At 45.7% G+C, this 22343-nt stretch overlaps 1 protein-coding gene across 1 annotated transcript in view; it reads right to left on the bottom strand.

Annotated features, from left to right (window-relative positions):
* BACE2 (beta-secretase 2) overlaps positions 1-19468 on the bottom strand; it is a gene marked incomplete at both ends in the record, with an annotated part of 46606 nt that extends 27138 nt beyond the window's left edge. The window contains one exon of the mRNA XM_084279044.1: positions 18977-19468. Within this exon, the coding sequence (XP_084135170.1) occupies positions 18977-19468 (492 nt within the window). The remainder of the gene's footprint in view (positions 1-18976) is intronic.
* Positions 19469-22343: the final 2875 nt, after the last annotated feature.

Below are 22343 nucleotides of genomic sequence, written 5' to 3'. Positions count from 1 at the left end.
CTCCAGGGATGGGGCCTGCACCACCTCTCTGGGCAACTTATGCCAGTGATCTACCACCCTCATAGTGAAGAACTTCTTCCTAACACATAACCTAAACCTACCCTGCTCTAGTTTAAAAGCACTGCCCCTTGTCCTGCTGCTACATGCCCTTACAGTCCTTCCCCAGCTTTCCTGTACTATCTGTTCACTTCTGAAGGTATAGCAGGAAAGATTTGGGGTTTTTTAGACCGTGATTTTTCCAAGTTCATTTTCAGCCCTATATAGCAGAAAGCAGACAGCAAATGCAAAAGGCTGTTTTTTGGTATGTCCTCCCCCGCCCGAAGATCACCTTTACCACAGCTGTGGGACATAAATACTGCACCTAGTATTCTATCTAGATTATTTTACTGGATACATTCCCTATAAGGAAATAGTGTTATTATTAAAAAATATTCATAAAGATTCCTAGCTATAAAGTAAGCAGGATAGTAACATCCACCTCTGCCATGAAAAACATACAGATAGGATGTCAGCTTTCCTCTGTGTGTCATTAAATAGTGCTTATAAAAAGAAGCCAATCCAAACCTGTTTACTGAAAGTCATGAACATTAAAAGCAGAAGCCTCCTCAGGCCATGCATTTTATAAATTTTCTGCTCTGAAGGGGGAGAGACACTGAAGAACCCAGTTGTAATGATTTATTTCAACTGGAAGTCAAAGCCCATTGTCAATACTTCAAGGTCCCTCAAACTTTCCAGAGCTCGATTTAGCGCCAACAATAAAAGGCACTTACTGTTTGCTATCCTCCTTCAATAATTTAACTTACCACTATGTCTTTCATATTTTTAAGCCTTCCATGGTGAATATTGGTGCATTTTGATATCAGGGGGAAAAAAAAATTGCCTATTGATCTGTCATCTTTCTTTCATGCAGCAAAGCTTCATCTGCCTGTGGTTCGGGCACCTGCCCTATTTATTACAGCAAGTGGCGTCAATACAACGTCATCAACACTGGGCATTATCTATGCCTCATTTAACTGCCTGGTGAATGGTGATTTGCAGTTACCCCACCACACATTCAGAAAGTGACCTCCTTCACATTTTCAAGGCAAAATAATAAAACGTGGCAGTCGTTCAATTTTTGTTGCACGGAGGGTACTAGTACCCTTTAGCAGGGACAGACACCGAGTGCCTCTACATCTACGTCCTGCTCAGACTTCCTGTGAGTTTCTCTTCCCTGATTTCGTTTGAGGTTGGGACTTTGGGTACCTTTCAGAAAAAACCTACACAAAACAACCCCCCTGGGCTACAAACGCAGAATGCATTTCTTTGAAGCATCTCTCTGCATGATTTAGCATACACAGCCTTCTCCAGGTGTGGAATCCTAGGGCTTGCATGCAACCCTGTCACGCTGTTGCTTTTGATGTGATTCCCTGGGTATCACTGAGCTAGTGATAATCTCCATCCCCATTAAAAGACTGGCTCATGGAAAAATCCACTGTAGATTTTCTCTCAGGTTACCAGGTCTGATCCTTTTAGGTCAAGCAATAAAGTTTTACTGCTGGACAGAAGCAACTAGACTGCAAAAACGTATTTGGCTTTTCAACCTGCTTCACCCGAAGCACAGAGCAGGCGGAGGAGTAAGATTTGCACAGATAGAGACATAAATATAATAATCAGTCTATCTCATTCAGCCTACATTTACTTACGCTTGCTCTGGGATTCAGTCAAAAGTCTTAATGGTAGGCAATTGATAATTTCCACTGCTCAAGTTAGCGGACCAAAGACGTTGGCTCCGTAGGAGCTGATGAAAACTGTAAGTGATCTGCCTTTGCAGGGATTTTAACTTGACCCAAGGGCACCCCTTTCCTTTCCCTTCTCTCCTGTCCCCACTAAAGAGAGGGACCATTCCACGCTAGTAACATTCATATGCCGTTCAAAAATCCCATCCCTCTGTGCTTTCATCATTTCTCCCACGCACACACTTAAAATAGGGCTTATAGTCCTACTCTGCTTGATAGAGTATGCCACACGGTGAACTATCACAAAGTAAAAATGTGGGTTTGTCCACGTGTAGGGACTATAAATAGGAAGCATCCCATTCCGGGCTCGTGAGCTGTTACCACACATCACAATGTAGTGGCTTAGTAGAGGTGCACCCCATCTAACAACCCTTGAGCCTGCAACATCTCTTAATTCCCTCATTCTTATTTTGTCCCACAGGTAAGAAACCCTACAGAAAATCACTTGCTAGACAGTGCTTAAAAAAAAAAAAAAAAAGTGCAAAGAAGTGCTACATTTCTTGTTAGGGATTAGCAGCTAGAAATCATTTGGGTAATAGCTCCTCTTTTTCAAGCTGGTTAATAGATAGGAAAATTAGTTGCCAATTTAAATACTGCCTCATTTAACACAACGATTCCTAATTACATTATCAGCCCATCTGGCAAGAATTGCTTACAACCATCACTCGAAACAGAAAACACACTAGCAACTGTGTTTGCCCACAGTTATTACGTGTTATTATTGGCACAGACTGTCAGTCAGGTTATTTCAGCAATTTGTTTCCACAAATTAATAATCTTGCAATATACAGAGGCTTTTTAAGCACAGAGATACTGTACACTTTTTTATGTGTTACTTGAAATTACAGCCCACCTTCTAATAAACAAATTCAGAAGGCTGGATTTTCATATAGATTCCTCATCTATTCCTCTTAAGATACAGAAATAAAACCTAATTAAAAGGTGAGTTGGAGGAAACTGTGGAGGTGTTTCTAGATCTACAGGCTTACAAAGTTAGACATAAACTGAAAAAGCCTCCACAATAACACATTTCTGCTTGCAGAACAATTTTACGGAACAGGTGAGACAAAACAAAAAGGTTAAGCTTGTCAATACACACAACAGACGGGCAACACTGCGGCAGGCATGGGACTCTCCCATTTTTTCATTGCTGATGAAGCAGCCCAGTCCTCATTGCTCTGTAGTACTTCACAGAATGGCTGAGGTTGGAAGGGATCTCTGGAGGTCATCTGGTCCAATCACTCTGCTCAAGCAGGGGCACTATAGCCATACCCAGAGGCTTCTGAATATCTCCAAGGATGGAGATATTCTCCAAGGATGGAGACTCTACAAACTTCCTGGGTAACCTGTGCCACCCTCACAATAAAAAAAGGACTCCACGTGTTTCAGTTTGTGCCCTCTTTACAGTCTCCTTTCAGGTATTTCCAGACATTGATGAGATTTCACACACACATCATCCCCCAGAATCACAGAATCACAGAATTTTAGGGGTTGGAAGGGACCTCAAGAGATCATTGGGTCCAACCCCCCTGCCAAAGCAGGCTCCCTATCTCACCCTATCTAGTCTATCCCCTAGACTTTTCTTCAGGTTGAGCAGTCCCAGCTCTCTCAGGCCTTCATCATGTGAGAGATGCTCTAGTCCCTTAAATGTTTTCATTACCCTTTGCTGGACTCTCTCCAGTATGTCCAAGAGTCTCTTGTACTGGGGACCCCAAACCTGGATGTGGCACACCACCTGTGGCCTCACCACTGCCAAATGGAAGAATTCAGAAAAACAAACTCAGCTTTTCGACAGACAACTGCACGACCACTGATGAGACAGAGAAACACTCCACCCAGAGCCAAACGACTCTCTGCAGCTTGGACAGTATCCTGCTTCACCGAGGAGGAGGAGAAGGAGGAAGGGGGCAAGCCCACAAGTTACACTGAGGGCGGGAGGAAAGGTGTTTCCTGTGCTGCCCCTGAGGGAGGTCACATCTCCTGAGAAAACAGGCCTATCTGCCACTACCTCCAAAAAAATAAAATTCCTTCCATAGTTGTAAGAAAGGTTTAAGCACGCAGCCCAGATAAGAGAGGCGTTGTGAGAAAGAAAAATGGAAAGGAGATTAATGATTTTCTAATGTCGTTTGTTCAGCAGGTGGTGCCCATGTTTTGCTGCAACGTCACACTGGGGACACAGAAGAAGGTGATTTATTGCAGCATGAGAACTTGGCCAAACCAGGAGGCAAAGTATATCATCAAAGATAATTCCTGCTTTTGTAATGGCAGAAGTTTGTCACAGAAACTGTGGTGTGTTTGTAGGTTGTGGAATAAGCAGGAGAAGTAGCAGCACGTGGAGGCTTTGCAAGGCAGCAGCAGACCAAGCCCATCAGAGTATGTTTGGCATTTGCCATCATTCCCCTCTCCCACCACATTTGGGACCTAGGATCTGACCCCATATCCATACTACCTTCACACTGACTCTCTCCCCCAGCCACCTAAATCGCCCAGCTATCTCTGGACACTCACCCCTGCACCAGGCCCAGCAGAAGACCAAGAGTCATTTGCCCCCAATCTTTTCATGATCTGCACTGCTAAACTGGATGGAATCCTTCCTTCCACCCTCCCTCCCTCTGAAAAGCAATAATCTCTTTCTTGGCCAGAAGATTACAGAGCCCTATCTGGATTAGCCAATCTATCTGTGCTTAAGAGCACTGTGTGCTTCTGTGGGTGAGATTTGTATTAAAACCACAAATGCTAAAATGACTGATTGCTCTGAAGTATAAACTTGCTAAACTAAATTGTGAGTTGAAATATGAGCATCTGACTCGGGGACTGATGAATAGTCATTTTGAAGAGAAATATTACAGGAAGTGCTTTATATATATTATCATTTTGACAATAAGGGAAGCCTATTATGGTTTAAAGACAAAAAAACCAGTCAGCCAATCAATCCTGGTAACAAAACAAAATCTCTCTTCTTCATTTCTACACTCTCCTTTCAGCCAATGCATTTGGTTCCCTAAACATTAGCATTCTCTCTGCACATGCCGTCTCATGTGGTATCTTATTTTTCAGGCTGAAATTTATTTGCTGTGTCCAGATTTATCATACAACACATCCATCCTATTCATGCTATATGAACATGCTTTGCTGTTGAACATGAGCTATTACTTGCTTATCTTAGAGCTGTGTGAATCGTAGCAATTTTGTCTCATCGCCTTTTCAGAAAAGATTAACCTTCCCCCCTCCCCTTCTTCCCCCTCCCTCCCCCCAAATAGAAGTCCCTCTGCCATATCACACCCTACAGCCGACAAAAGACTAGGTGAGCGAAGCTCATGTAATCCAGCTCCAGTTGGTTAAGGAAAATCTGGACTAGCTAGAGGGAGTTCAGTAACTATAACCCAAAGGTCTAGAAAAACCTCACCTATCCACTGAAAGGTTTGAAGAGGTTAGAGAAGACTTAGAAGAACTCTTGACCATCTTTTAACAGGCGCATGGTTGCTGCAGAGACCCCCTGGGAGCTGCACCTTCCAGAGAAAAGGGATTGTACATGAGCTGACCAGTATCTTCCCCAGCCTTTCCCAGTGCAGCCAGCACGCTAACATCAAGGGGCCTGTTTGTTCTTACCAGCAGTAAGGCACCCAAGTGCTCATAAATTTGAGTGAGGAAAAATCTATATATTTTCTATATTTATACTAAACACGTTCTTGAATTGAAAGATTAATGAGCGCTTAGATAAATGGAAGATTAAACCCCATTGACACACCTTGAAATTCAAGAATAAAATGCAGGAGACATCAGCTATTTGCACTTAAGTACAGGCAGGGCTCTTAAATCTGAAAACGTGTTTTCACCTGTTAGTAGGTGTATATGAATTAAATTCATCAGTTTTCTGTTAATTACAGCACAGCACTGATGAGACAGGGAGACTGTAAGCTGAATGCCACTGGGATCAACTCTCATGCCTGACTGCAAGTCTCACGAGGAATCCCAGTGCCCATGCAGCCTTGGTTTAAAGATGGGCTACATCCAGTATCTGTGCCACACCTAAATTGGTAAGTACCTCATCCAGAACTTACTCCTCCCTCCCCAGAGAACGGGGTGGCCAAAGGAGATGGAGACACAGCTATTCACTCAATAATTCAACAGCTAAAAAGACACCAAAGAGATGCCTGAGGTCTGTCTCTACCACCAGCCCGTATCGTGGAGATACACTTGTGAATGACACTTCTAATTTCGCAGTCACCTTTTCAACCTAAACCTCTTTCTCACTTTAAAACCACATAGCACAGACACCACAGAGCAGACCTGCTGGGCACTGCTCAGCAGCAGTCTGAACTCTTCGGAGCAATGACCAGCCACAGCAGATGGCTAACTGGTCCATGGATGCTGCAGCAGGACCCGCGGAGAGGGCCAGCTTCTAGCTCCACAGTAAATAGGAGGGTAACGGAGGTGTGTGATAAGCTGCACGACTGTATTTCACAATACAGGGGCACAGACACCGTGGAGCAGTGAAGAAAGGTTTCACTGTCCCCAGGCAGCTCCCTCAACAAGCCTCTATACACTTGTATCCTTGCACTTAACCACAGCCTGTCTTGCTTCATTCCTGAAGAAAACCACTGTCGGGATATTTCAGCTGACCTGAAGCTAAACTTGGTTTGGAAAAAAGAGACAACTACCTCACTGGAAAACAATAAACCATCCACTTCAAGTATCTTAGGTTAAATTTCTGCTGTCTCTTCTGTTTTTCAATACTACTTAGGGCATGGTACTTCTAAAAAAACCTAAGTCTTATGTTAAACAACTGTAGAGGGGTTTTTTTTTAAGGGTGAAAAAAAAAGGAGACAGGGACTCATCATGCTAATAACATCACCTTTCCAAATACAGTATCGAAGGAAGACTTTTTGTCTTTTTTTTTTAAAAGGAAATGAAATCAGTAAGCCTACATTAATGTATTATATCCAGTGAATGACTACAGTTCGAAGCTGCATACATTTGAGAATTTCAATTTTCTGAGGCTTTTGCTCTCCAAAATTAGCTTCCAATTTATTTTGTCAGGTCACCCTTTTCTTTACCTCTATTGTTCATTAGACTCAGAGAAACTGCTGTCTGAATAAAAAGGCATTTTTAGTGCTCCTCTACCTAGCTTCAGAAGTCCTACACTGTAAAAAAAAAAAAAAGAAAAAAAGAAAAAAAAGAGAAAAGTTTGTTTTGAAACTAAAGCAACAACCCTCCAGTATCTGTAAGATTGAAATGGCTTTACATGCTTTCACAGAGCCAAACTATACTAAGTAAACTCAAGAAGGCTTGAACTGATTAATCTTTTAACCTTCCTCATGTCATGCAAGCTTCTACCCCATGACTCACTGCCAATGTTTACCGTGCCACTTAGAAATAACAGAATTAATCAAGGGCCATGTTTCATGCTTAAACATAGTTTATGAGGCCCATTCATTCAAACTCACAGGGCTCTGGACAACCTGGTCTAGCAGAGAGTGTCCCTACCCATGGCAGGGGGTTTGGAACTAGATGGCCTTCGAGATCCCTTCCAACCCCAACCATTCGATGACTCTTAACACTCTTGAGTGTAGCCCAGGACATATCTCTAACCTCACCAATGCTGTTACTTTTTCAAAAAATATCCTTTTGTCAAAGACACCTCAGTATCCTTGCCCTTCAGTAGCAGGCAGCAGCCTCTCAGGAGAGATTCAGTGTCGCTCCTGTATTTCTAGCTCTGTTAAAAGGTCTCTCCCTCACACCAAATATCTGAACTTCAATCTCAAATTTAAATAAACCCCTGAATTTCAAATTGCGCTCAAGATATGAAACCAAGTGCCAAAGCTGCTCCTGTAATATTTAAGAAGCTCTTGAAGGCAGCGATTAACTTTGAAAAAGGCTATATTTTGGAGACAGGTAGGAAGAAAAAGGAGCTTGCAGGACAGCAGTGAGGAAAAAAAAAAAATCAGTATTTTGAGAAGGCTGCATGCTGGGTCAGATCTTTTCCTTCTCCTTTCTCCCCCTTCAACTCACTCTCATAGCGACAAGATTCTTTTCAGATTTTTTCCCCCTCCTCTGTCAAGATGTTAGAGACGGGTGTTTGTTAGCAAAGGTTTTTCAGAGCCTGGAGAGCTGCAAGGAGGAGAGGTGAAGGCAGGACACGCCTGACACATCAGGTCTATCCATTCTCCCCAGAACCGGCTGTTCCCAGCAGTGCTGCTGTACCCACACAGTGGGGCCGCTCATTAGAATGTCCTTCTCTGTCTAGCTGCACTTGCTGCCCACTTCCAGGAAGGGCTTCTTATGTTTTTTCAGTGCTTCTCTTCAAGAAGGCAACTGAATGTTTCTATGGTATTTTCCAGCTGTTCCCCTAAACCCCGTAACAAAAAGAAAATGGATAAACATTTTTCTTGGGTTTTCTTATCCATACACTGCAATGGTGAAGTGACCAACCTTCCCAAAACATGAAAGCAAACAGACATGATTACATGGGAACCCCCACCTTGCTGCTTAAGTCAAGTACATAGCTGTGGAAACAGCATCTCCCTCCTGGAGGCCAGGAACCTTAAGGACAATCCCAAATTCACACCCTGGAATCCCTGGATTGGCCAGTTTGTTGGATGTGGAGCGATAAATAAATTAGCACATACCTTGCAAAACCACCTATGAACTCCCTGTACTTCAAGGCATGACCTCTGCTATAAAAATGCCATAACTCGTTCTTCAGGACTGGACTTGTAGCACGGCCAGGTTTTGCTTAATAGATGAGAGCTGCTACAGTATTTCATGTCATCAAACCGGGATGTTTCAGCCTGGGGAGTTGAAAAGACTGATCCCATCCTCTAATTCCCTTGAACTACCTCTTCCCACCAGCCACAGCGGTTCCCACCTCCTTTCCTCCATTTCTGCCCAGAAACAGCCACTATCACATGCTGTCACACACCTACCAGGATGCTCCTATATGGATGGCAAAGGGACACGACTGGATCTGCTGCTGCGGGCAAGGGGAGCAAGGCAGGGAAGAGATCAGGGGGAAAAAAAAAAACCCACCCTAACACAAAACCCAACAAGTCCAGCTGTATTAAACACAAAGGACTGGAATTTGGCTACTCTGACTGTATCACCTGCTCAAGAAGCTGTGCCACATCTCTGGGGAAAGAGGTAGGGTCAGGCAGCTGCCCCGCTGGTCCATGCCATCTTAAAGTGGCTGCAGGATTGTATGCAGGTGGCCCCAGGTCTCAGAGCACAAACAAAGTGATGCAACTCCTGTGTTTTTATTTTCCTGGTAATTAATAAAGGGAATACAACAGACAGAAGGCTTTTGCTCACCATTCCTCCTGACCTATTTAGGCTATTACCTAAGTGCAGAGTTTGATTGCCATCATGGGTGTATCTCAGAATTATACAGGGGAGTTCAAAGGCACACACACACAGAAAGCAGCTTTCCACTCCATAATACAAGACTATTTGATTGGGGAGGGGCGTGGGGGTGCACAAAAAACCCCAAAACAAGCCCAAAGCTGTTAAGCGATGTCACAATAATGGGTTTGAATTATTAAAAATAAGAACAATTTTTGTTATTCATATTCATTCCAACATTTTTACTTAAAAATTTAGCAGGGCAATTTCTTACTTCTCAAGTGAAATAAGATACGATGTTTTTTAATTTTTTTTTTTTAAAGCAACACATTCCTCCCCCTGCTATTGAACTCATTTATTTCTCTCTCTCCTTCTCAAACATGCACACTTTACTCTTTACCCTGGCTAATACTGTAGAGGCAGCAGCTCTGGGAAATGAACTAGCTCTGCCTGTGGCTCATACATCATTACAATTGTTAACCAAGTTCCACTATAAAAATCTTTATTACACAGGAGAACACAGAGGCAAGCAGGAACACAGCTTTATTTCCAGATACCAGGTTGAGTTTGTAGGGCGGGAAGTTAAAAGACTTTTTTTATGCTCTTGAGTTGGTGAAGTCTGTTACTACGCACTGCACCATCACCCAGAGGACAGCTTTCCCACTACCCATTCCTCCTAACATCAGCCTGTATGCAGGAATAAACCGCCTTCTACTTTGGCCAGGGGTTACAACCTACCATGTAACGATGGTACCCCTGTTCCTGCAGCAGCCCAGGGCTCCCACATTTCCCGCATTAGGAGGAAGGCAGCGAGCGCAGCCAGGTTGCGGCCTACATGCCAGAGCTGGTGGTGCTCAGGCCACTGGAATGGCAGAAGTTCACCCATCGGTGACGGCAAATGTCACGCACGCCTGCTGTGGAGAAAGCTTCCAAACCTGAATGCAAACACGCAGATAGCATCACCAGTATTTGGTCACTTGCCAAGGAAAGGTGAACCCGAAAGCTCAGCGGAGCGCAAATGGAAGTTAACTTTAGCTGAGACATGTAACGCATGCCAGCTTTCATGACTACAGCTGCTGAGAAACATTCTGAAGCTTTTTTTTTCCTTCCCCTTCCCATACATTATTTATTTCGGCAGTCCAAATGCAAAAATCTGGCATGTTGGATCACGCGAAATGTTTGTGTTATTCCCTGAAGGACTTCAGATCCCTGAAGTAATGAGAAGATTATTCTGTGACAGATAAACTGAAGCACTGCGACTGCCTCAGATGTTATCTTGCTACCGCACTTCTCAGACTTTTTGAAAGTGTGACCACCTTTGGACTCATCTGTCTTATTTGCAACCACAGAGTCACCAAGAAGAAAAAGGAATGTATTAAATAAAAATCTCTTTTAGTCACAGTAGGACTGATGAATCATTTTCTGCCATGCTTCACATTTCACTCTTACCCATAGCAGATATCTACTAGACTGCAGTGAATGAAAGCACCAATCCTTCCAAACCACACTGAAGCAGCATGGCAATATTGCCCTGAAGACCCTTCGATCTGGTATAGTGTGCTCTGTCTTGAAGAGAAGCTACAACTGCTAATTTCATATGCCACAAACACTGTTAGTCAAGGTTTCTGTATCAACAGGTACCGTAATGGAATTTTGGAAGCAAAGTTTCCAGATAGGCAGAAAAAAAAGAAAAAAATGAGTGGAAAAAACCTCCCTCAAGATTTCACAAATTTGCAATTTTGAAAATAGATCTGAAGCCTGCAGTTGAAATAGGAACCCTAGTACATTATTTTCTGTGCCAAAACTATTGCTGCCAATCTTCAAAATTTACCTTTCTGCTGAGCTGATGTATTGTTTTCATTCCCCAATACTACAATAAAGGTTGCAAGGTGGGACATGCAGGACCCAAACTTCCGTATGACCGCTCAGCAGGTGAGCCGTTGGTTCTTGTAGGAGCCCCAGATGGCTGGTGTTCTCTGGTATGAAGCTTCCCACAGTAGCAAAGTAAGAAACACACCAAGTCTGGGATAGTGTGGTTGGGGTGGGGGGTAGGGCGAGAAAATTCTCACATCTGTCTTTGCCGTGAGCCTGAGCAGAAGCTGCAACACCACAGCAGTCTCCAGGGCACTCATCCACACGCCACTCTAGCAGGCAGATCCACAAATAAATATCAAGGAGTTATTTGAGAGACAGACGCCAAAAGGAGGCGATTACTTTTTCCCCTGTCAAATGGCAGGAGCTGGCCTTTAATGCAGAAGGCTTACACTTCCTCCCTCAAGCAGAGGGGTGACTCTTGGTTCTTGGGTCGTCCTTTTTTTTCCTTTAAAAACCCCAAACATGCCAATGGGCAATGCCAGCCCTATCAAGCGGGTTTCGATCCCTAGGAACGGATTCCTTTGTGTCTTTAAGGAGAAGAAGCTTACCAAGTGTTACAGGGGCATTAATACCTTCCCTCTTTTAAAATAAAATGGGACTTTGAGACAAGCATTTTCCCATAACACATGCAGTCTAGCTTAACAGCAGTTTTTGCTAGTAAGTAGGTACAAAAATAAACCAACCATAAAGCTAAATAAAATCAACTAATTTTAGTACTCACAAGCTGAGCAGAGAGGACAAAATCTACAAGCAATTTATTTTTCACAATTTCAAATTATTAGTAAGCAGTGGTGAGGGGGGAAAAAAAAGGATTGTAGAGTGCAGTTACTGTCTTAACACAGTCCCTTAAAAAAAAGACTTAATTATGACACATTAGTTGTGTCTGAGTCACAATTACAATTCATCAAATCAGTTTTTTTCCTTCCCATCTAACTTGTTTTCCTCAAATTCCCCCTCTGCTGTATCCCACAGGTTTCATCTATACAAGGAGCACCCTTACAAAACCAAAACCAAACTCCAAAACATGCCCCTCACCACCCTCCCCATAAAATAATCTTAGAAATAAAAAGGCAGCAAGAATAGGAGAGACAGACAAAGGGAAGAATGAGGGAAATACAAGTCTGCCGGAGGAGAGAACAGAGGGGAGGAAAAAGAGAAGTATTATTTTGTCAACCTTTGGCAAAAGAGGGAACAAACATTGCCTCTGGCCTAAGGCTTTCTGAAGGCACAGGAGCTGACTTTGCTGCATGACCACCCTTGGACGAGCACGGCCAGAAGCAGCCCATCACACAGCCAAGCTGGGAAGAAGCCTTCTGAAAGGACTGGGCATGTGAGCAGCAGCAGGTTCGGCAGCCAGACTTTCATCCCAAGAGGAACAAGCTGACCAAGCTCCTCGGTGAGGTTCTCAGGCGGTTCAGGACTTCTGCAGCCTCTGCTGTGCAGAGCACGTTGCTGCTGCCGTAAGAAAACCAAAGCACACAGTTGATGAGGACATGCTCGAGCTACCTCAGGTGGTGCTGGTGGTAATGGAGCTCGCTGCACATTGCAGAGGCACCCGGAAAAGCATGGTAGATAATTAATGCGGAAATCCCCATCATCACAATTAAGACTGTGACCAACCCGAGTTCGCTGGTTTCTACTGGCTCAGTTCTTTAACTCCACAATCCCATCACATGGGTGGCTGCAATACGGGCATACGCAGAGGAAAGATGACAAGATATTGGACTAACTTGTTATTTTAAAACTAAGGGAGTTCATGTGCAAAAAATTGCAAATAAAATCTATTTTAGTCCAGGGCTATGTCAAGTGCTTTGAAGGACACCGAACTAGAAGATACGAATTAATGTCTAAAGCATTTAACAGCATCCTGGTATCTGCAGAACATGTACTGCATTTGATTTGCTTGCAAAACCGGGGTGAAAAGCAGCAAGATATAGACACTAGTCTTGTCCATGTTGGAAAAACCACTTCCTTTTTTCTGAGACAGCTGCCTTCTTTACTTTGGAGAATCTCAAATCCTAATCTGGGCAGACCTAGGTGCAACAAGCTCCTTCCTTTGCTTACACAAATTATGATTAAACCTGTATTTTGCAGCCAGCGAGAAAAGGGAGAGAGGTGTGTCTGATTCCTGCTGGAGCTGCACACGTGCAATGGTGATGCCATTGTATCAGCCCCACTGTACTTGACAATGACCAGATAACATTTCAGGTCAGACTCGCTTCATCTACAGTAAGTGAGACATTTTCAAAGATAATAAAATATGGAGGCAATGCAATAGCTAATACATCCTCACTGACTCAAAGTCGTAATTGCCCTTCACAAAAGTAAAGGCCCTTGTGGAACGTAGAAGTTTTAGATCTCTCATGCCAGACACTACCCCTAGAGCTCACTGCCCTCTGGTTAGAGGAAGGGGGGAGTGGGGCGAGGAGAAGGAACTAAAAAAAAGAAGACAAAAAGACTCCTTCCTGAATAATCTCAAACATACAGGAATTCCACATAGGCTTTTGTTTGCCCATGGGTTTGTTTTAATCTTATTTCTACTCCAAATCTGAACTAATTTACTCCTTAGTAACAGGCAAAATAGTTACTTGTTCTCCCTCTATTTCGTTCTTTCTACATTTAACCAATACTTTTGCCTTGTTTGCTAAAACTGATAAGCAGTGTAAACCTGACACCAGTTGCCACCACCCCTGTTCCTCAAAACAGATCTTCTTCCTTGACCCACCAGGATCCAAATGCACTGCAACCATCGGCAATCCCAGATAAGAAAGGTTCCACCATTTCACTTGGTTGGGCTCTAATCCAACTGACCCTAGGAGAGAAGCACATCCTGAGGAATGACTGCAATGAGCCTCTTCCCTTCTTCCCCTCTCACCCTGCACAGAGACATCACGGGCCACTGCGACTCTCTCAGAAACACATCAAGCCAAAGCCTTGCTACAAAACACTAACTGTGCTATACTTAGGGCAACTGCGTTGTAATTAATACTTGTGTTTTGGGTTATTTTTATAGCATGGGATCCATAAACTCCATGCAGCCCCTTTTACGACGGCTAATTTTGTATGGAAGGAGGTGCCAGAATGCTAATTTTTATGTGCAGGCACCTTTCTGTCAACCCAAACTTGGTATATTTGTTTGCTTTGTCTCTGGGTAAAAATACATTGTATCCCACCACAGGGCATCACTATATTAATCCTGTCTCTTGTGACTTTCAGGTCCTTGTCCTTTTTATTTTGCAGGCATTCAACAACAACCACCAAAATCTACCCAATTCATCATTTAACAAGAATACTTTGCATGTCAGTAACACTTCCATTAGAGGGCTCTGGAGGGGTTTTCACACTGCCACCTCAAAATGCTCCAGCATGCCACAGGACTCATCTTTGCTGGGGAAGGGTTGAGTATTCCTTTTTTTTTTTAACCCTTCATAAAGAGCTCAAAAATAAACACTAAAGACCCACATTATTATTATTAAAAAAAAAAAAAAGAGACTGAGACTCAAGTTGGAGTTGGTATTTTAACCTGGATGGATCCCATTTCCAAAACTTCTTGTGCCTAGAAAGATGGCAAACTCCCTTTCATCAAAATTAAGAAAGCAGAGCTTAGCTTCCCAGGGAATAACACAGCTCTGGAAATCAGGCCCTTATCACCTAATATAGCAAGACTAGTGAAGCGATGAAATTACAAGAGCAGTCCAATCTTCCCTCACAATCTTCATTCCTTCCAACACTCAGTAATAAGAGCTATCAAAAATTAAGCAAGAATGGCTGCATGTTGCTAATGCGCGTGTTCATCACCTTCAAAACACCAAGCTATAAATTTTAAGAGTCCGTAACATACTTGAGGTGTGTAATATATACCATTCCACCCCCTTTCCTTTAATAGCTGGAAGGAATGGAAGGAAAGGGAGCCTTCCTCCCCAGCTACAGGGAACTGGCAGTTTGTGTTTAATGGCGAAGGCCCTCGGACCCAACACTCACACCGACCTTAAAACTTCAAGTTTGTGGGGCAGGTTTTTGCTTGCCCGCTGCACAGAACAAGCTGCCCTCAGGACAAACAATAGACACAATCTCTTCACGCACAATGGAAAATTGATGCTGAAATATCACAGCATTCAGAGCACAAGTCAGATCCCACTGTGGTTTCGATACCTGCTAATCGGACCACAGCTACATGACTCAGAGCTCTCAGGGGGCACGTGCCCAGCCTCTCTTCACAATGAAGCTGTGGGAATAACATTTACCTGGTGTCAATACAAACCCAGTTTGGAGACACAGGACTGCTGCTACCTCATACAATGAAGACTAGCACGAGAGGCAAGATGAGGCAACAGCACTTTCTTTGTGAACATTTAATGCAGTCCAGATGGACTTGAAGAAAACTGTGAAGAACATGGGGTGCTTTACAAGTTTGACTATTCTGTTGGTCAGAGGCTCGTAAGAGAAACAAAATTATTATGAAGAGAACTACGGTGAAGATAGTGTTGAATAAACCCTAAATGATCTTTGATTCAATTCCTCTAAGTGCTTATGGTCTCAGTGCAGGCAAACCCAGAAAAGACAGAGCAGTGGAATTCCATCAGATCATTTAAAGAAATATGAAATAATAGCAGCACACACAATTCATATTGGGATTCTATCATCTCTTATTCAAACCAGGAACTGGAAGAAGTGCATCTATACAGACAGGTGTAAAGCACCTAATCCGTCTGAAGTAGGACACATAAGTACATCCATGAAATAAGAGACAAATGTATCACACTCTTGAACACAATACACCTTCTTTTTCAGCCTTTCACACAATACTCCAGTAGACCTGCATGTGAATGCATGAGAATTAATGGGGGTAAGGACAGCTGACACTGACCTGGTAGCTAGTCTGGAGATCTGATACGATGAGGAAGGATACTGTACTACAAAACTGGAAATGATCAGAAACGCTTTGGCTGCAAACACTTTGCAAAACTAGATTGACTGCACTGAACATTCCTCCCTTGAAAGTAAAATAAATTTGTCTTCACACAGCTGCTCTATTTTTATATTGTCAGAACAAGTATTTCAGAACTGCCATTGTGAAACTCAGTTCTGTGCTGTGTTTATCTGCTATATGACAAATCGGAGCTGGAACGAAAGCCAAACAGTGTGCCTTAAATGACCTGAAAACCAAAATTATTTCATAGTAACTTCCTTCCAAGAACAAAAATTTAAAAAAGGAAAATTTCTAAAAATGCAGTTGAGCAGTAAGGCAAGCTCTGTAGTGCTGAAGTCTTCCACAAATGCTCATTCCCCATACTGGCACAGTAGCTTTCAACACTTAACACACACACACACACACTTCCAGAGTTACCAGGCACCAACGCTACCGTAACTGCGACATTAAGCCTTGGGCTCCTTCTCAAAACATGCTGTTTGCTCTTGGTCCATTACGGCCTTGTTTGCATTTACCCATCCCCTCTCCATTTCACTGACTGGAGCAGCACCTCTGCCATCCACCCCTCTGCTCTGACACCACAGAAGTGAAGCTGTGCTGCTCTGAGGCTCCTCTTCATTGCCAGTATCCTTCTTCCTCCTTGGCAAAACCTCAGGGCAGTGCTACCCCCTGCATGGGCTCGCCAGTTCTGGGAGAGGCCTGGGTGAGGAAGGGAGTTAGCCCGGGGGGAAAGTCCCTGGCTGGAGAAGCATAAAGAGTAAAGGAAGGTGCCCATGCATCACTCTACACCACAGCTTCTAACACGATGCAAGGTCAGCTTGGGAGGAACATTTAGATCAGATTGAGAGACATCTCCCCTGTTGCACCTGATCACGGCCCACTTTGGCTCCAGTGACTACTTGCCCCAGGAGTTTAACACGCTTGGCAGTATCAATACACTTGCTGTTAGTATCGGCACTGTGAAAGATCCAAGTAGCACTAGCCTGTAGCAGCTTTGCAGCTTTACACTATTCACTGTGAAGCAGAAACCCAGCTACATTTGTGATCTTTAAGTCTTCCAGTTTCAGGCAGGGAATGAGATAACAAATTCGTCTCTATCAAAAGTAAAGAATAAATTTTAACTGTACTCTACTGAGTCACTACACACTGAGATCTGATTTTGGAAACACAAGCACATTCACAACCTTCCTTACAACCTCAGTGGGCCTACTTGTGAATAAAACTGCACATGTGCTAAACACCAGTGGCGGTCTTTTAAATAATTAACTTTGCAGGAACTCAAGAACTAGTTCAAAATAGTAAAAGCTCTAGCAACCAGATTTGGAGCTTTTCTTTTTTTCAGATGAAAAAAAATCACTGAGGCAAGTTTATCTGAAGCCTTACATCGTACGCAGTACAAGTACTACTAGCTGTTAAGCGTAAGTGAAGCCTCCAGGTGCACTGAGGGCAGCACATTCCTTCCTCTTAGACCTCCAGTAGCATTATCAAAAGCCTGTCATATTTCTCCTTCTCCATTTCTTCCAATTTCAGAATCCCCCTAGACATGTAAGAAGATTATATGCTTGATAGTCACTTTTTCTACCTATTTTTTTTTTCCTTCCATTTAAGATGTGCTGAATTGGATTATTAGCCCAATCAAATCCAGTACCTTGATTCTGGCAGAAACCAATACTGGATGCTCCCTGGAGTAATGAAGCACACACAATGCCACACTAATAGAACCAGTCAAACATGCAGCACACAACACGGAGGAAAAATTATTTCAGGGCCTCCGTGGCTATCGGGACACACCTTGATACATCCGACCTGGCTGGCTTTAAAAAAAAAAACCAACCCACAAACCCTCCATTTATTGATCGTAACGCATCACCACCCTTTCTTGATACACGTTATTGATCCTACTGCCATACATTTCAATTTGAGTGACGATGTGACCAATCTTCTCACATCCAAGTTGTGATGAGAGAGCTCACAGAAGTCCAAAACCGTAAGGACAGCTGAACACTCCCTGTGGGCTAGGCATTCTGGCATTCATTGGCTTTTCATTTCAGAGAGGAGCTAAAGCAGAAGAATAAAGATTTTTGTGTACTCTGGAAACGCCAGGACCTAAACTCCCGGAGCAGACACGAAGTTCTGAGGGAAAGCCCCGCGGGCTCTCAGGAAATTAATCCCCTCTCAGCTGACTAGTCATCCCCACCAGCAGCCCAGCACGGCTCCTCCTGGGATCTCATGACACAGATGAAAGCAACTACATTGCAAAAAAAAAAAAAAAGAAAACCCAAACCAACTTAATGCCGGTGAAGGCAGATGGGGAAGATTTAAGGAAACATGATCTATTTGGAAACAATATTAAAACCGCACACGCTCTTTGTGTTATTAGTGAACAGCGCATTAACTCCCGAAAGAGGAGGCAGGTTTTGCCTCGCCATCACTTAGTTCAGCAGGAAGATTTCGAGGGATTCTCCCGGGGACACCGGGAAGATCCATCACGACACCCAATCACAGCGACAAGCGGCTTAGAAAAAATAATAATAAAAGAAGCACCCCAGTGACTCTAAAACCGCGGTCGCTTCGAGTTCAGAGAACGCCTGGCCTCAAAGCGCCGTGAGACAGCCTGAGGCCGGGGACCAGCTCCGCTGGATTTCGCGAGCAGCCACCGGGCCGGGTCAGGGCAGCTTCTCCCGGCGCAGACAGCCGCTGCCCTCCGCCGCTCCCCGCACCGCCGCCGCCGGGGCTCGGGGGCCGGGGCGGGGGGGGGCAGGCGGGGACGCGCCGCCCTCCCGGCCCGCGGAAACTCCCGGCTGCTGCTGCTGCTGGGGCTGCCGGCGCTCCTCCTGTGCCGGGCACCGGCATCGTCTTTCGCCGTGTGTATGGAGCGGGGGGGAGGAAAGGGGAGAAGGTGGGGGGTGGGGGAGGCGCCAGCACTGAGGAGCAGCCGAAGAAAGTTGCGTTTGGGCTGGGGGCAGACTCCCTCCCACCGAGAAGTTGGCAACCACCTCCTCCCCCCCCCCCATCCACCATCCCCCCAAGCTCGCAGACCCCGGCCCTCTCCTACCGTCTGCGGTGGGGTCCCGATCAACATCTCCAGGTAGTAGCCGCGGCCGGAGTCCCCCTGCAGATTCTCCACCATGGCTAAAAAGTTGAGGGTGCCTCCGAGATCCGAGGCCAAGGCCAAGCTGTCCGCTTCACCGCGGTTATCCTGCTGCCGAGTGCCGCTCCCCGGTCGCAGCACCACCGGGGCGGGCGGCGACCCGCCAGGGGCGGCCGGGCGGGACACACGGAGCGGGAGGGAGAAGAACGCCCGGCAGAGCCCCGCGGTGCCGGCAAGGAGGAGCAGGAGGCCGGGTGCCGCCAGCGGCGTCGCCATCCCGGCAGCCGCACGGGGGCTGGGGGCCGCTTCCCAACTGCGGAGGCTCCGGCCGGAGGCAGCGGCCGCCTGGCTGCCAGACTGGAGCAGACGGGGGCGGGGGGGGAGGGAGGGAGGGAGGAGGAGGAGGAGGAGGAGGAGGAGGAAGAAGGGAGCGGCTTCCCCACGCCCTGACTTCATCTCCCCCTCCCCCGAACCGAGCTCCTCCTCACATTTTTCTCGTACGGCCCCTCAAGCAAACGGAGCTCCGGCTGCTCGTGGGCCCTACGAGAAAGTTGCTCCGGCCCGGGGCTCGTGGGAGAAACTTCCCGGCTTGGCTCGGCCCGGCCCAGCCCGTAGCCCCGCTAACGGAGCGTGGCGGCACGGTGGGGAGAAAGTTTCTGAAAGCTTTAAAGAGAACGCGTCGCTGGGGGCCGGGAGGGGGTGCAGGCATCCTCGCCGGGGGCGACTGGGGCTCCAGTTCCTTCCCGGTGCGGTGGCGGCTCGACCCTCACTGCCCGGGGGGCGGGGGAGGACACGAACACACACACACACACACAGGAGGTCTCCGGCAGCTTCTTTGGGGTACCGCTCGCCTCAGGACCCCGCGGGAGCGGAGGCGATGGCTGGGCAGGCGGTGGAGGATGATGATGATGAGGAGGAGGAGGAGGAGGACGATAACGAGGAGGAGGTGGGAGCGCGCAGCCACTGGGGGATGCGGGTGCGCCTCCCGCACGGGTGGCCGTGGCAGCGTGTGCCGGTGGCGCGGGTGGCAGCTGCCTCGGCAGCGTCTGGCGTGAGGAGCGAGTGTGTGAGTGAGTGAGTGTGAGTGTGTGTGTGTGTGTGTGTGTGTGCGGAAATTCATCTGCCGCACTGATCAGAGCGAGGCATGAAAGACGTCCGCTTGTTAGAAAGCCTGTGAGGCTTTAAATGTCTTCATCATGCGCGGAATTAATACCAGCAGTCAAGTGTGGCCTTTTGAAGGATGGGAACACTTAGGATGGAATTAGTCTGTACACCTCTGGAGTAATGACAGTGCCAGACTGATCATGAGATGGAGCAGGTAGTCCAAAAGCCTTGAAAAATAACACTGGGCAAGCCTAAGCAGAGTCATTTTCTGTTTGGTTGTTCCTGACCCTCACCCCCTCCCCAGTCCTCTGTAGTAGATAATGTGAAAAATGTTAAGCTTAAGCCATGCATACTCTCAGGATCCCCTGACCAATTTGGAGTCCTAGGCAACCACCTGGGTCTGTCCTTCTGAGTAAGTCTCCAAGCTGCATGGACTGAGATGCCTCCCTTGCTGTAGTAAACAGTGAGTTCCATCCCTCCCTTCCTTGAGAGGGAAAAAATCATCTGAAAGATTTCCAGGTGTTTCATACTTATGGGGTAGACAGTACTAGTTTACACCAGCAGGAAGGCTGGGCAGGCAATTTACTGGAAGAATACTTGGGTGAGGCTGTTATTCGTAGCCATTGCCAGAGTTGCTTGGAGAGGATAACCCTGAACGAGAAATTGGAACCCACCTGCTCTCACCGAAGGGGGAAAAAAAAGAAAAGAAAGGTGTTTTCACTTTTTTTTTGCTGATGTTTTCAGTACTCAAGCTTTTTATCACTTGAAGTCTGCAGCCCTTGCTCTGCCTGGTAGTTCCTCCCTTAGATCAGTTCAGTGCATTTAGTGTGGTTCAGCCCTTTCCTCTGCATCCACAGCAGGAGGTGGATGTGGTCCCTGTCCCTGCTGCCCACAGAGCTCCCTGCACGCAGAAGGAAAAGGGCTGTAGTACTCTTAACCTTGCTGCGCGCAGCTGGGGTGGTGGCAAAGCGTGCAAGGAGCTTGGCCTGGCTGAGGGCTCGGGTAGGGGGGACATAGATGAAGCTCGCGCTCAGGAGGTTATTTTACTTGTGGGAAACTACACATCTTAGTAAAAGGTAAAATTGTGCAAATTTCCCCCGCTGCAGGAAGCTTTGTATTTGCCTGACAAGTAGGAATGTGAATTGCTGCAGTCCTGGTCTAGTCTCTCGCCAGCTCTAGGCAGAACTGGGAAGCGCTGCTCCAGGCTGATGGCAGCTCAGCACCTGAGGGAGCGGCAGCGTGCCTCACGCGAAGGGGTTATCTCCAGGGTGCTACAGTAATGGCTTTTTCTAATGTAGTTGGGACAGTGACAGGCCTGTCTAGTTGGAGCTGAAGCTGAAGGAGAATTAACATGCTTAGGGCTCTTCATGGGTGAGCTGAAAAGTAGAGAAATGCCCTCACCCCTTTGAAAAAGGAAATGCAAAAGTAATCAGGAGTATAATTGAACACCCCCTCAGAGTGGTAGGGATGTATTTATAACAGTCAGCGGGTATATACATTTTGTTTTAATTCTTTTACAGTACAGTAAGTCTTCCCCCTTGCCACTGTTGCTAAGATACGTTACCATACTTCTGGATAAAGCAATCCCAGTCAAAAGTCTATAGTTTCTGAGTATAGAAGATATAGCATAGCCTTCGAGTGTTCAAGAGAAAACTTGTCTTTTTTCACACTGTTTGTTAAAAGTTCTTCTTGGCCTGTTTCCCACAGACCTCGATAGGCCTTGCAGTAAATGCGTATCGGACAGCTGCCGCCTACGAAGCGGTGTGTGCGTAACCTTTCTGTCCTCCCATCGCGTCGTCACAGCAGGGCTCACGTTCATGCAACAGCCTGTTGTGAGGTTTCTGCCTTGCCTCATCTGCTGCTTTATTTACCTACGCATCTGATAAGGCTTCGACTGTGCCATGTGCAGGTGAGTAGTCCTGGTGCATTTATAAACAGTGGCAGGAATGGGCATTAAGAGAGCAGTGTAAACAACTGCGTTTGAAAGAAGGCATTGTGAAGTCCTCCCAGAGAGCTGAACGGAACTATATCCAAAATGTTCCTCGGAGGGGAAATCATCTGTATGCAATGAACGCCACTGCAGACAATATGCACATTTATTTCTTTGTGTATCACATACAGAAAATAAATGACACGCTAGAAATAGACATGAGTTTAAGTGTCTGTACTCCTTGTTTTGTAGAATGTTTGGAGAATCTTGTTTTCTATATTTTTAGTATTCCAAATA

The sequence above is a fragment of the Gallinula chloropus genome, assembly GCF_964237585.1.
Source record: "Gallinula chloropus genome assembly, chromosome: 1".
Classification (NCBI taxonomy): domain Eukaryota; kingdom Metazoa; phylum Chordata; class Aves; order Gruiformes; family Rallidae; genus Gallinula; species Gallinula chloropus.
This window is presented reverse-complemented; position numbering and strand designations above follow the sequence as displayed.